Below are 14030 nucleotides of genomic sequence, written 5' to 3'. Positions count from 1 at the left end.
GTGTGTATAAATTCATTTTATTCATCAGCTTTTAGTTACTGCTTAGGATTTGTTAGCAAATAAACCCACATAAAAAGGATGCTGGCAAGTTCTCCTTCTGGCATCAGTAGATAAGATTATTTGGGATCAACTCTCCTATTTGGAACAGTTAGAAAAGCAAAAAAAAAAAAAAAAAAAGCGGCGGGCACCTGGGTGGCTCAGTTAGTTGAGCATCTGACTCTTGATCTCGGCTCAGGTCATGATTCCAGGGTCATGGGATTGAGCCCCATGTCAGGCTCTGCGCTGAGCATGGAGTCTGCTTAAGATTCTCTCCTTCTCTCCCTCCCTCCCCCTCTGCCCATCTGCCTTGCTCATGTGCTTGCTCTGTCTCTTCTATAATACCAAAAATGAAGTAAAAAATAATACTGTGACTGTGAATCTAGCAGAGAACAACCAAGGCTGTGGGGAACTTTATAGTCTAGGTCTGGTAAAGCTCTGGCAAAAATGGAAGTCTAGAAGGAGTCCTGCATCTGGGACTCTTCTCTTAAGTTAGTAGCTGATTTCAAAAGAGATTGCTTAGAAGCAGAGAGGGTAGGATGAAAGCTATCAATAGACTGAAGAGGCCGGGGAGACCAAAACTAGAATTTAGGAATCTTCCAGCTTTCATTTGAGACCCGAAAGAGTGATAGTGTAGGAAAAATGATGAGGTGAAAATGAGAGAAGAGATGAACTGAAAAATAGACCAGCCCTGGTGGGAGCAGAAGCCCAGTTTTCAGTCATCTTGGTTCCTAACTAGATTAAGGTGGTTTCGGTTTCCTGGTGATTCTAGCCTGACTTTGTCCTAGAAGAAAAACCAAATCTCTTCTGAAGGAAGATGTCATCATCTAGAGTTTCAAATAATCTCCACAATTTTTCATATACAATGTCTATGACATAATCAGGCATAAGAAAATACAAGAGGTGACTGAAAATCAAGGGAAAAAACAGACAATAGAAACATACATGCTAATATTAAAAAAAAAATCTGATTAACCTGTTCAAGAAATTAAAAGACAAGATTGAGGATTTTGACAAAGAATTGGAAACCCCAAAAAAAGAACCAAATGAAAATTACAGAAACTGAAAAATATAACTAAAATACCAAATAAATAAAAACCAATCCTGTTAAGTATAGGTTAAATAGCTGTTTTTTACCAAAAAATGGCTGGAATTGATCCATGAATTCAGCAAAGTCGCAGTATATAAAATCAATGCACAGAAATCAGCTGCATTCCTATACACCAATAATGAAACAACAGAAAGAGAAATCAAGGAATAGATCCCATTTACAATTGAATTGGAAGATAGGCCAGCATAAGGTATCCAAAAAGAAAAATGGATGAATGAAAGAACCAAATAATTCAGAAAACGATGACATATGGGATTTGGTAAAAAGATAGCTTGAATATATCTCAATTTTCAGAAGGAGAGGGAGGAGAGAAAGGGGCAGAAACAGTATTTGAAGAGATGATGGCTGAGAATTTATAACAGGGAAGATACCGAGGTACAGGTTCCATGATCTCTATGGGTCAAAGATGGGATAACTACAAGTAAAGCTTCACATTGTCATATCACAGTAAAGACATTAACAATCATAGTCAAACATCTGGTCATAGTCAAACAGAAATGTTTCTATTTCCTAACATAACTTACTTCAAATTTTTTTCGGATATAAAGTCTCTTTGGAAAGTCAGATTTTTCTGAAATAGCTTTAAAAATCTCTTGTCTGTTTGTATTTGGAGTTGTTTAAAGAGAATAAATTTTCCTTCACTATATTCTTTAATTTAGTTAAAAGAAAGCTTGGAACAATCAATAGGCCAATTGCGGAGTCAGCGTTTATTGAGAAACTCAGGAGGGAGAAGTATTTCTGTTACAAGTCTGAGTGCAAGTGACCTCGATGGTGGCACTGTGACAGGTAAACTCTTCAGAGATGTTTTGAAACCCCCCCCCTTTTTGTTTTGTTTTGTTTTGTTTTGTTTTACAGATATTCCTGAAGTACATATTGAATGCATTTAATCTTTAGAGAAATAGAACCCATACATAAAATCATAAAATGATGTTTAGAAGATGCAGTCATCAGTTATTTTATGGTGCCTAATTTGAAGTGTGTTCAGTGAGACTTTGTTACTCTATTACTTTTGTTCTCAGACTCCGTAGACCACAGAGGGTTTTACCTGACAAAACTTGAATTTAATTGTCTGCTTCTAATCAAAAGCAACACACAAATAGGATTTACTGTGTGTTATACTTTCTCGATTAGAAGTCTTGTCCCAGCTTCACAGTTTTTCAAAGTCTGATTAAGAAATATCCTATGACACTTGTTAAAAACAGGTGAATTTTATCTTTGGTGTGCAGCTAGATTTCAATGGCTAGATTAAAGCTGATAACACTTGGTTTGCCTGTAGTTAATCCTACTTAATAACTTTCCTACAGCACTGAGATCACATATGAATAGAAAAGTATGCAGTGAAGAGAGGTGATTTAGATAGAAGTGAATATTAGCAACTTGCATTGTTAATAATGCTATTGATCATGATAATAAGGATTAAAAATTGGACACAACCAGCTAATCTTTTTTATGTAGTTTTTATTGATTTTTAAACTATGTTCAGATTTTAGATTACTTTGTTGGAAAAATTCTGTTTTATTGGTATTAAGTTATGTTTTAGAGAGAGAAGTTATTTTTATTTTCCAATTTATTATTTTTAAAAGAATATATTGCTTATTTGAAAAGTATAGCAAATTAGAACTTTTGATATTTTCTATTTCTGTGTTATTTCTGTTGCTCATTTTATCTGCTTTAAGAACAAGATGAGTGCCACTTTGTGGCCTTAGCAAGATACTTGGGAAATAGTCTGGGTTAGGGCGTGTGTATATATCCATGACTGATGTATATTTTCTGAGCAAAATTTTACACGTTTCTTCTCCTACATGTTTTTATTCTCTCTTTTTTGTTTCATCTCTAAAGAGAGCTACCGTTTTCCACCTACCTCACCTCTCAAGGACTATGGGGATCAGCAGGGGAGTAAACGAATTAGGTCCAGAACTGGTGTCCGATTTGTTCGGGAGACTGACGACATGGGCCAGGTACTTTGTACTAGTCTGTAATCTGCTTTTATCTTTTTTTTTTTTTTTCTTTTCTTTTTAAACCAAGTAAACTATCTTATTTTCAGTGTACTAATTATCATTTATTTTGTACTTTGTTCTGGAGGATTATGTTTTGTAGAATATTTAAAAATGAGTTTAGTTTTGGACAATGTTTTATTTCCTTGTTCAGGTGGCTCATTCTTCGGTAAGCCCTGCTAAGTCAGCTACTTTCTATTTTGCTAATTTTGGTTTAGTGTAAACAAGTTAGTCCTTGTGTGGTTAACCTATTGATTTTTTTCATTGGTATTTTTCTGATTGTTGAATCATTGGTGGAGTTACTTAATTAGAAGCAAGAAATTTCATACTCTTTCCATGTATTTCATGTATTCAGTAAAGATTTTGGAAGTATTCATTCTAAGGACATATATCTTTTTCTGCTTCTTTAAGCTTCCATACAAGAGCCGAAAAAATGTTTCTTGTTGCTTTGTGTAGCTAAATTAATTAGACAAAAGCTAGAGGATGTTGCTGACTTTGAGGTTTTTGTTTTGGTGGTTTCAGGATTGCAGCCTCAGAGCTTGTCAGGATACTCACCTGTAGCTTTTGCTTGTTACAGATTAAGATAGAGATAACAGAACCAAGTGCATGAGATGTCCCCTTGTAGAAACTTTTCCTTTACTGTGTGGGTTTTGGTTTTTTTTGGTAGGTGCAACTTACTAGCGTGTATTGTATGATTAAGCCTAGAGCAGAGAACAATATCCTAACGTTGTTCATTTACTTTTCCATTCTGTTTATTTAGTGCCATTGTTCTGGGACAGTGCTTGTGCTTGGGAATAGAGATAAGCAAAGACCTTGTGTTTTTGTGGAGTTTGTAATCTAAGGGGAGGGGCTAGATATTAAATAAGTACACAGATGCATCCATAATTGTGAGCTGAGATGCATACTAAACAGTAAGCATAGGGTCAGGGGAGTGTGTGGTACAGGGACTTGCTCCAGGCAGGGAAGGCTTCTTGAAGAAAGGCTGAGCTGAAATCTGAAAGTTGAGTGAGTCATTTTGGGTAGAACAAATACCTTGATAGGAAGGAAGCTAACACCTAGGGCAACTTAAAGCCCATGTGGCTGAAGAAGTATGAAGGACCAAGACTATGCATAGTTTTTGTAAGGGGATAACAATTATTTTGAAAAGATCATAACACCTCTCGTGTAGAAAATGAAATCAGTGTGGGCAGTCCAGTTAAGAGGATATTGTTGTGTTGTGGGTGTGAGATGGTGGTTACTTGGATTAGGATAAATGGAGTTGGAGAGAAGGTAGGGTAGACTTAAAAGCTATTTGGTGGGTAAAATGAAAGGTCTTGAAGATCAGATGACCATTTGGGGAGGGGGAGAATGATTGTAAAGGAGGGGTCAAGGATGAGTCCTAGGATTCTGGTTTGCAAAACTGGAAAATCATTGCAAAACCTAAGTGAATGGTCTGCTCTTCATCCACTGTATTACCTCCACTCCTTTTTAATTGTTCTTCCTTATTTTAAGTCTCTTTTCTTAAGATGACCTTTAGCTACATGTGATAGTGTACTTTCTTATTTATTAAAAAAATTAAGTTTGTTTATTTTGAGAGAGCAAGTGGGGTAGGGGCAGAGAGAGAGACAGGGGAGAGAGAGAATCCCAAGCACTGATGGTGCAGAGCCTGATGCAAGGCTCAAACTCACATACTGTGAGATCTTGACCTGAGTTGAAATCAAGAGTTGGATGCTTAACCAACTGAGCCACTCAGGCGCCCAGACAGTGTGTTTTCCGTAATGTTCTGCACATCATTTGTCATTTGTTATTTGTTTGCATGTCTATATCCCATGTTAAATTCTGAACCCCTTATTTCCTACCACAGTTGCTGGCACTGATTAGTTGCTCAATGTACATTTGTTGAAATGGATTGATTTGTTGTTTCTGCAAATCTCTATAACTTAAATATTTTTTTTTATTGTAAATTATAGTATACAGATACATATATGGTATACATATTTACAATTAAAAGTACAATAATGTAAATGAAAATCTATGTAACCACCATCCAGGCTAAGAATCCAAGCATTATTATACCCCTAAAGCCTCTTTTGCACTTCCCCTTTCCCCAGGGCTATCAACTATCCTGACTTTTATAATAACCATTCTCTTGCTTAAAAAAAAAAAAAAAATTATAATACATACATCTTGTTTAGTATTCCCTGTGTGTAAACTTTATACAAATAGAATAATACTGTATATCTTCTTCTGCTTTTTTTCAATTGATGTTATGTTTTTGACATTATAGCCTTACTAATGTGTACTTAGGTTTGATCATTTCATTTTTATTGCTGTGTTATACTCCACTGGGAGAACATATCACAATTTATATATGTTCCGTTCTTAATGGACTTTGTGTTTGTTTTCAGCGTTTTCATTGTGAACAGTGCTGCTCCAAACATTCTTGTACATGGTTCCTGGTGCATGTGGGCAAGAGTTTCTCTGCAGCATGGGTTGGCATACGATGGCATGTGGTCCAGTTGAATAGGGTTCTTTTGTAATACCGCCACCCATGCTCCTTTGTTTATGGCTACTTCTGTGCTAAAATGACAGTGTTGACTAATTTTGACAGTTTATATATCCTGAAAGCCTGAAATATTTACTATTGTACCCTTTACAGGAAAAGTTTACCGACCTCTTTTTTTGAGGGGGGAGGGGGTATCTAAAAGGACTGGAATTAGTGTACTATAGAGGATGTGATGGTTAATGTTATATATAACTTTTTAAAAGTTGCTTTTCTTTGGAAAAATGTTTCAGAATAGACATTTATTTTGTTTTATTAACATGAAATTTGGGCATTACAGCAAAAAGTAAGCTCTTCCCCTTCATGGAAGAATTAAACAGAATCCTAAATGGATAACTATGTTTTGCTTTTACTAGTTTCATGCTTTTCATCAGTCCCTCCGAGACCTCAGCAGTGAACAAGTTCGGCTTGGAGACGATTTCAATCGGGAATTTGCCAGAAGAAGCCGGTAAAAGCAGAATATGGTTTTTGTTGGAGGCATAAGTTATTAGAAGAACATAATAAGTTCTGTAATTGATATGTTTGCGTGAATTCAAAAACAGTGCTGTTTTTATACCAGTATTTTAAAATTTATTAATAGAACAGTTTAAAATCCTTTGAATTTAGAATATATTGTGACTCAGTGTTAGACAGATTAAATTCATATTTTTAAAAACATGTTAACTTACTGCACTGGAGTACTGCCATTATGGAGAGATACATTGTGAGACCTTAGCAAAGAGGTTGATTTGCAAATAGTTGGAGAGAGACAGAGAGAGAAACAGAGATGGAGACCAGATCACCAACAGTGAAGCTTAAAAAAAAAAAAAAAGCATAGTTTGGCATTTGTCAACATGAGCCATTGGAGAATCCAGTATTTTAGCTTTCAGTTGAAATCTTCAAAAGTGAGTAGTTTATATTTGCCAGCTCTGCAGTTTTGTCAATTTTATGTAGTGCCCAGCAAGTATCACTTTATTTAAAATTTCCTCACTGTCTTTTCATTTTCATCATTAGCAGTGACAGTTGGCTTTCATTTGGAGGCCATATTTTTACAGGAAACCAAAGTCTTTATCCTTCTCTAGAGTCAGTCTCTAGAGTGACTCTCCAGAGTTCTTCTCTAGAGCAGCGATGGGGGAACAACAAAGCTGAATTGAAATTTGTTTACCAAGTTCACTTGCTAACTCCCATTCCATCTAACAAAATCATTCCATACACCAGTTTTTTGTTGCTGTCTCAAAAAGGGTCAAAGCTATAAATGTTAAATATGTGATTATCAACTGTACTCTGTATAACTTACCTGCTTTTAAATGAGGAACATAGGAAATTTAGTAATAAGAATTAAAGACCTTACTATTACTACTATTAGTAGTTAATATTATGGAACACTTACTTCTTGCCAGATTTAGATTTAATTCTTAAAACAACCCTAATGAGGTAATCATCATTATTTTTTCCATTTTTTGGGTGTGGAAAAAGGTAGAGAGATGAAGTAATTCAGCTTGTTGGAGTTCAAATGGGGTATGTGGTAGAGTCAGGATTCAGGTATAGGCATTACGGCCCCAGAGTGTCTGCTCTTTACCACTTACAGCACCCTGTGGTTCAAGATCATTTTCATATATAGTGGGTATGAATAAAGAAATTAAGTTCCTGAATTTTGAGCTGTATTATGGAGTTGTATTGTCATTCTTTTAAACCAGTATTTGTTAGTTAACTTAAAACTAGGTATTTATTTTTGACAAGTTGATAAAATAAGCAAAATGGTGTCAACATTCTAGTATAGTCTGTTCTTGGATTGCTTTATTGTGTAGCTTTTACACATTTGAAGAAAGGGTACAAATTAAGCGCTAGGAACATGAATTTCAGGAATTTGTCCTGTTGGAAGACCCAGGAGAAATTGCAGGTTTGATTTCGTTAATTGGTTTCAGTGGTCATTTGGATGTGCAGTGGTAGACTGGGGATCTTCTGATCCATGAGCTGGTACCATCTGGTAATAGTTTGTGTGATCCAGAGGCATGTGTGAGGCAGAGAAACTTTATTTAAGCCAAACTAGAAGTCAAGTTTCTTGTGAAATTGGTGACTTGACTTTCTTGTGAATAGATGAGGAAGATATCCGGATCCAATTCTGCTTTACTTGTACCACAAATTCTTAATTTACGTTTATAAAAATACTGGGTAAGAGGTTGCTAGGTTAAATGTAGGTTTCTCTGTGATTCAGAAAGATTGATATTTAATGACTAATTTTTCATTTTTTTTTGGTATTTATTGCAAAAGGTATATGAATAATGAATGTACTGGAAAGCAAGCTTTTAGAAAGCATTAATAAAGTTTAACTCAGAACTCACTTTGGATGCCATGTGGAAAATTGATTTGAGAAGGGCAAGTTAGGAAACTATTGCATTAGCATGTGAGAGATGATTGCTTGACCATGATTCTGGCAAGGAGGAGATGGACACAGGTATGTTTAAGACAGGTTTTTGGAGACTGAAGAAACAGGATATGGCAGTAGATTGGATATGGGGGGTAAAGAGAATAAACCAAGGATGACTCCCAGATGTCTGATTTGAGTACCAGAAGACTGGTAGGGATATGCCAGGTCTAGAGGTTAAGAGTTTGGCCTTGGATATGTTAGGTGTGAGATATTTGTGAGACATCCAGATGTAATATATGCAGCCAGATGTTTACTCTGGAGCTTAAAGGAAAAGTCTGTTAGAGATACAAATTTAAGAGTGGTGAGCATACAGGAGTGGTATTTGAAAATGGGTAATATCTAGCAGCTTTATGGAGAGTATCAAGGACAGGGCTTAGTGCCAAAAAGTTCCAGTATTAGAAGTCTCATATACACAAAAGAGGTAGCTTGAGAAGGAACAGCTAGTGAGATGTGGGAAGTCCAGTGGTACAAAGAACCACAAAGCCAAGAAAGAGGTGCAAGTAAATTTTCAGAGATTTAAAGACTTAGAATATTTACCTTTAGGGTAACTTCTTTCTGAGTAAATTACCTAAGAACACATAAGTAAAGTAAAATGGTAACCAAGAAAAAGTAAGATACAGGTGATGAGAAATAATAAAACTAATCCAGAGATTTGGTGAAAGCAGTCCCCAGAATGGTAACCATGTAGCAAATCCAGGAAATATTCACTCTAAATTAGAGTAGGAAGTAGGTGTCCTTTGAGAAGAATGTAATCCACAAGAATGGAGTTGATTCTTAATAGGTGATTCTGTAAGAAGTCAGAGAAAAATATTAATAATGTGATACATAAGGGCCATATAAGGCCAAAAGATAATAAGAAACTCTAGACAAAACCAAAAGCACAAGACTGTTAACAATGTAGGTATGAAGCTGATGAAAATGGAAACATGATAGGACATAACCAAAAGCATCAATTCTTTATGATGGAATAGTTCATAAGAGGTATAAATATATTATGTAAGTTACATAGGTAACCAGTAGAAAAACTAAAAATAGTAATGAATGTATCTGAAATTGGAGAGGGGTATCAGTGAACTAAATATTTCAAAACAGAGAGTTAATTGAAAGTGTCTAGAGATGAAAATGGCAGAGTTAACCAGCAAAAGAATGAAGCGTGGAAGTGGTTGAGCATGGGTGCCAGTGGCGAGTGGAACCAGAGTTAAGGAGGTGTGAGAGAGGACAGGCTTTGGTTTTATTTGTAATTCTTTCAGTGCTGTTTCATTATTTATCATGTATGTTATTAATCTGTTAGGAAAAAAGGTAATAGGGAGGTAAGTTGATGAGGACGGACTTTGTACAGCACACACTGATGTAATTTGGTTACGGATTGCTAGAGAGGATTTGAGATCACATTTAGTCCTCCCCCCATTTCCCTTCTTCTTAATTTAAAATGAGGCATATTGCAACCTACTTGTTTATTGAAGGTAATGGTCCAGTGTAGCGCTTGTTCTCAAAGTGTAATTCCCAGATCAGCACCATCAGCATCAACTTGGAATTTGTAGAAATGCACATTCTTGGATCCCATTGCAGATCTACTGATTCAGCAGTCTGTCTTAATAAGCCCTCCAGGTATTTCATATGTTTGCTAAGATTTAGGAACCACTGCAGTAGAATATTATGTAATAACAAGTTGTATGTTTCACTGTCTGTGTATATTTTTTCAAACAGCCAACTTAAAATATTTTTTTTTTTTTTGCCTAGGTCGGATGCTGAAACAAAAAGGGCTTTGGAAGAATTAGCTGAAAAACTTAACGAAGCCCAAAAGCAAGAAATGGTGAGAACTGTTTGTTTATAAAACAAATTTCATACACAGATGTTAGAGTGGTGGGCCTGGTTGTAATCACGCTGAAGTTTAGTAGATCTTAACTTTTTGGATGATACACGCCATTTTATCTAAATTATGTTCTTGTACTTCTTATACAATGTTCATGAATTTGGGGTGTTTAAGATTAAAATATTTACAATGGTAATATATTAGAGATTGAATTATTATTTGTCTAATTTTTAGAGTTTCCTTATGAATATTCAAAAGATATTTTAAATTTCACTGACCCAGTGATTATATGGCTTTTCTTAAATGATGTTTTAGAAATACGGAATTTTTTGATAGGGACTCTGTAGCACCCCTCATTAAGTATTTTCATTTCACTTAGGTGTGTAATCGGTTGCTGCAAAGACTCTTAATTCTCGAGTTTTATTTTCTCAAACTTAGATTGTTGAGAGTCGTCATTCAGGGGTTTCTTTTAATCAACCCACTGTTGTTGGTGGAATTGAAGTGAAAAATGAAGTACATACAGTGTCTGTTTCTTTGCATCATCAGTTGTTTGTTTTAGGAGGAAAAAAAATCAATAGAAATTGTCCTTAAACTTGGAAACTTATCAACTTAAGGAGCAATGTGTATTTATTCATATCCCATAGCACCTTTTGTTTTTTCAAGACCAGGAATGGTAGCAGAATTTTTTTCCTTAACATGTTTTATTCAAACGGAAAGTATATTAGCAGATATTTTTTTTCTGCAGTTTTTATTATGTTTATAGATCCTTACACAGATATGTTGAGTTTATTTTAGAATTTGAATTTATTGCCTGCATATGCTAAGAGACGGATATACTCTGTTTTCAAAGAGATCAACTTAGTTACTCTTTTTGCAGTGAAATTTGCCCATTTCAAAAATTTGAGTAAACATCTGGCCATATGAAAAGTACATTCTTCTTGTGCTCTTGGTGCTGATTTCTTTGCGAAGCACCCCAGAGAGGTGAAGATATTATGTGTATCTTCTGTTGAAATAGACAAGATCTTCACAGTTAGTGTGTGATGATATGGCATTTGATGTGTGATCAGAATATGGGATATTTCTTTTTTTACATAAAGTCTTAGATTTTTCCAGGCATTACCAAGATTTAAATTGTGCCAGTCTAAAATACCTCAACTATCACACTTCAAAAAAAAAAAAAAAAAAAGTATTTTCTCATATTAACAGATTGGTGCCTTTCTTAGTTAATTGCAGTGGTTTACACAGCAAGAAATCTATGCCATTGTCTGATTTTCATACTGTCTAAACAGGAGTGGAATGCACACACTTTTAAGAATGTAGCTTCAAGATCCTCTGTAGCTTAATAAATGATCTCCATCACCTGACAGTGGAACCTGCTGAAGCTTCATCTTTTTTTTTTTTTTTTTTAATTTTTAATTTTCTAAATTTGGAGGTATAATTTACTTACAGAAAAGTACATATATTATTGTAAAACTCAATGAATTATTACAAGGTGAACAGGCCCATTTTAACCACCACCCAGATCTAGAAATAGAACATTACCACTGTGCAAGAAGCCTCCTCATTCTCCATCCCAGTCACTAATTTCTCCTTCTTTTTCAAAGATGACCACTCTTGTGACTTTTTAATACCATTGGTAAATTTTGCCTGTTTTAAATATTTTACATAAATGGAATTATACAGGGTGTGTTTTTTATGTCTGTTTTTTGCTAATCTTGCTAATCATATACTTGTAGTTTGTTCATTTTTATTGCTCTTTGGCATTCCATTTTATGGATTTACCGCAATGTATTTTAACATTTTATGATGGATATTTGAATTAATTCAAATTTTGGGCTATTACAAAGAAGGCTGCCATGAGTAATCTTATTTATTATTTTAGTGCACATGTATGTGCAGTTCTGTTAGTATGTAATGTGGAGTGCAATTTCTAGGTGCCTTCAAATTTAGTAGATACTGATAAACAGGTTTCCAAAGTGGTTATGTTAATTTACACTCCCACTAGCAATGTAGGAAAATTCATGTTGTTTTTTATCCTTTCCAATATTTGGTATTATTAGTCTTTAAATAATAGCCATTATGATAGGTGTGCATAGTGTCTCATCATGGTTTTAATTTGCATTTTTATGATTACTAGATGATGAGCATTTTTTACATTTTGTTTTTTCCAGAGTTTCCAATTTCTTACTGAATTGCCTAGTAATAATCTACTCCATTCTTGTGGTCATTGGCAATTTCTTTTTTGAAATACTGGTTCACTTCTTTTGTCCCCCTTTTTTTATTGGCTTCCTTGTATTTTCGTTATTGACTTGTGGGAGGTCTTTATATATTTTGTATATGAGCACAATGTCAGTTATATGTATTTCAGTGTTATCTCCAATAGTCTTCAGCCTCTCATTCTCTTAACTCTCCCTTCATGGGATCTTCTGTTAAAATAATCTAGTTCAGTTTTCTATCTTTTCTTTTGTGGTTAGTTTTTTTTTTTTTTTTTTTTTTTTTAAATCTGTTTAAGAAATTGTTCCCTATCTTCAGAACATGAAAATATTTTCTTATGTAATGTTCTAGAAGCTTATTGTTTCAACTTTTACATAAAGACTTAGTATGTACTTGGAATTGGTAAGTTGTTCAAGGTGTGAAGTAGGGATCATACATTTTATATGAATATCTATTGATGCAGTTTCATTTATTTTTTATTTATTTATTATTATTTTTTTTAATTTTTGTTAAATTTATTTATTTTTGAGACAGAGAGAGACAGAGCATGAACGGGGGAGGGTCAGAGAGAGAGGGAGACACAGAATCTGAAACAGGCTCCAGGCTCTGAGCTGTCAGCACAGAGCCCGACGTGGGGCTTGAACTCGCGACCGCAAGATCATGACCTGAGCCGAAGTCGGATGCTTAACTGACTGAGCCACCCAGGCGCCCCCAGTTTCATTTATTGAAAGAATCAGCCCTTTGTTACTACTTTACAGTCCTGTCTTGGTCATACACCAAATGTTCACATTTGCAGGCTTCTGTTTCTGGACTTGTATTTGATCCTGTGGTTCATTTGTCTATTCCAGTGCCCATATCACATGGTCTTGATTACTGTTGCTTAATGATAAGTTGTGCTATAGTAGAGTTAGTCTTTTTTGTTTGTTTTTATTAAATATAATTTATTGTCAAGTTAGCTAACATACAGTGTATGTGGTGTGCTCTTGGCTTTGGGAGTATATTCCCAGGATTCATCGCTTACATACAATACCCACTGCCTATCCCAACAAGTGCCCTCCTCAATGCCCATCACCCATTTCCCCCTCTTCCCTGCCCCTCCCATAAACTCTCAGTTTGTTCTCTGTATTTAAGAGTCTCTTATGGTTTGCCTCCCTCTCTCTTTGAAACTATTTTTTTCCCTTCCCTTCCCCTATGGTCTTCTAAGTTTCTCAAGTTCCATATGTGAGTGAAAACATATGATATCTGTCCTTGTCTGACTTATTTCACTTAGCATAATACCCTCCAGTTCTATTCATGTTGCAAATGTCAAGATTTCATTCTTTCTCATTGTCAAGTAGTAAGTAAACCATTGTACGTATAAACCGTATCTTTTTTATCTGTAAGTTGATGGACATTTTGACTCTTTCCATTATTTGGCTATTGTGGAAACCATTGCTATAAACATAGGGGTTCATGTACCCCTATGAATCAGCACTTGTGCACCCTTTGAATAAATTCCTAGTAGTGCCATTGCTGGGTTGTAGGATAATTCTGTTTTTAATTGAGGAACCTCTACACTGTTTTCTAGCGTGGCTGCACCAGTTTGCATTCCCTCCAACAGTGCAATTGGATTCCCATTTTTCCACATCCTTGCCAACATCCGTTGTATCCTGAGTTGTTAATTTTAGCCACTCTGATCAGTATTATGTGTTATCCCAATGTAGTTTTGATTTGTATTTCCTGATGATGAACAATGTTGAGCATCTTTTCATGTGTCAGCCATTTGGATGTCTTCTTTGGAAAAGTGTCTATTCATATCTTCTGCCCATTTCTTCACTGGATTGTTTTTCGGGTGTTGAGTTTGTAAGTTCTTTATAGATTTTGGATACTAACCCTTTATCCGATATGTCATTTGCAAATATCTTCTCCCATTC

At 35.1% G+C, this 14030-nt stretch overlaps 1 protein-coding gene across 15 annotated transcripts in view; it reads left to right on the top strand.

Moving 5' to 3' along the window:
* Nucleotides 1–14030, top strand: part of CEP128 (centrosomal protein 128) — a 383862-nt gene that overhangs the window by 27881 nt on the left and 341951 nt on the right. For all 15 annotated transcript variants that reach the window (XR_006203977.1, XM_042943963.1, XM_042943964.1 and 12 more), the window contains 4 exons: nucleotides 1807–1933; nucleotides 2987–3105; nucleotides 6040–6131; nucleotides 9831–9903. Coding sequence is in view for 14 of the 15 variants with exons in the window: in XM_042943963.1 (XP_042799897.1) it covers nucleotides 1807–1933; nucleotides 2987–3105; nucleotides 6040–6131; nucleotides 9831–9903 (411 nt within the window). In the remaining variant the exon portion in view is untranslated. The remainder of the gene's footprint in view (nucleotides 1–1806; nucleotides 1934–2986; nucleotides 3106–6039; nucleotides 6132–9830; nucleotides 9904–14030) is intronic.

The sequence above is a fragment of the Panthera leo genome, chromosome B3 (genome assembly GCF_018350215.1).
Source record: "Panthera leo isolate Ple1 chromosome B3, P.leo_Ple1_pat1.1, whole genome shotgun sequence".
Taxonomy (NCBI): Eukaryota; Metazoa; Chordata; class Mammalia; order Carnivora; family Felidae; genus Panthera; species Panthera leo.
Note: the sequence above shows the minus strand (reverse complement) of the source record. Positions and strands in the feature narration are given on the sequence as shown.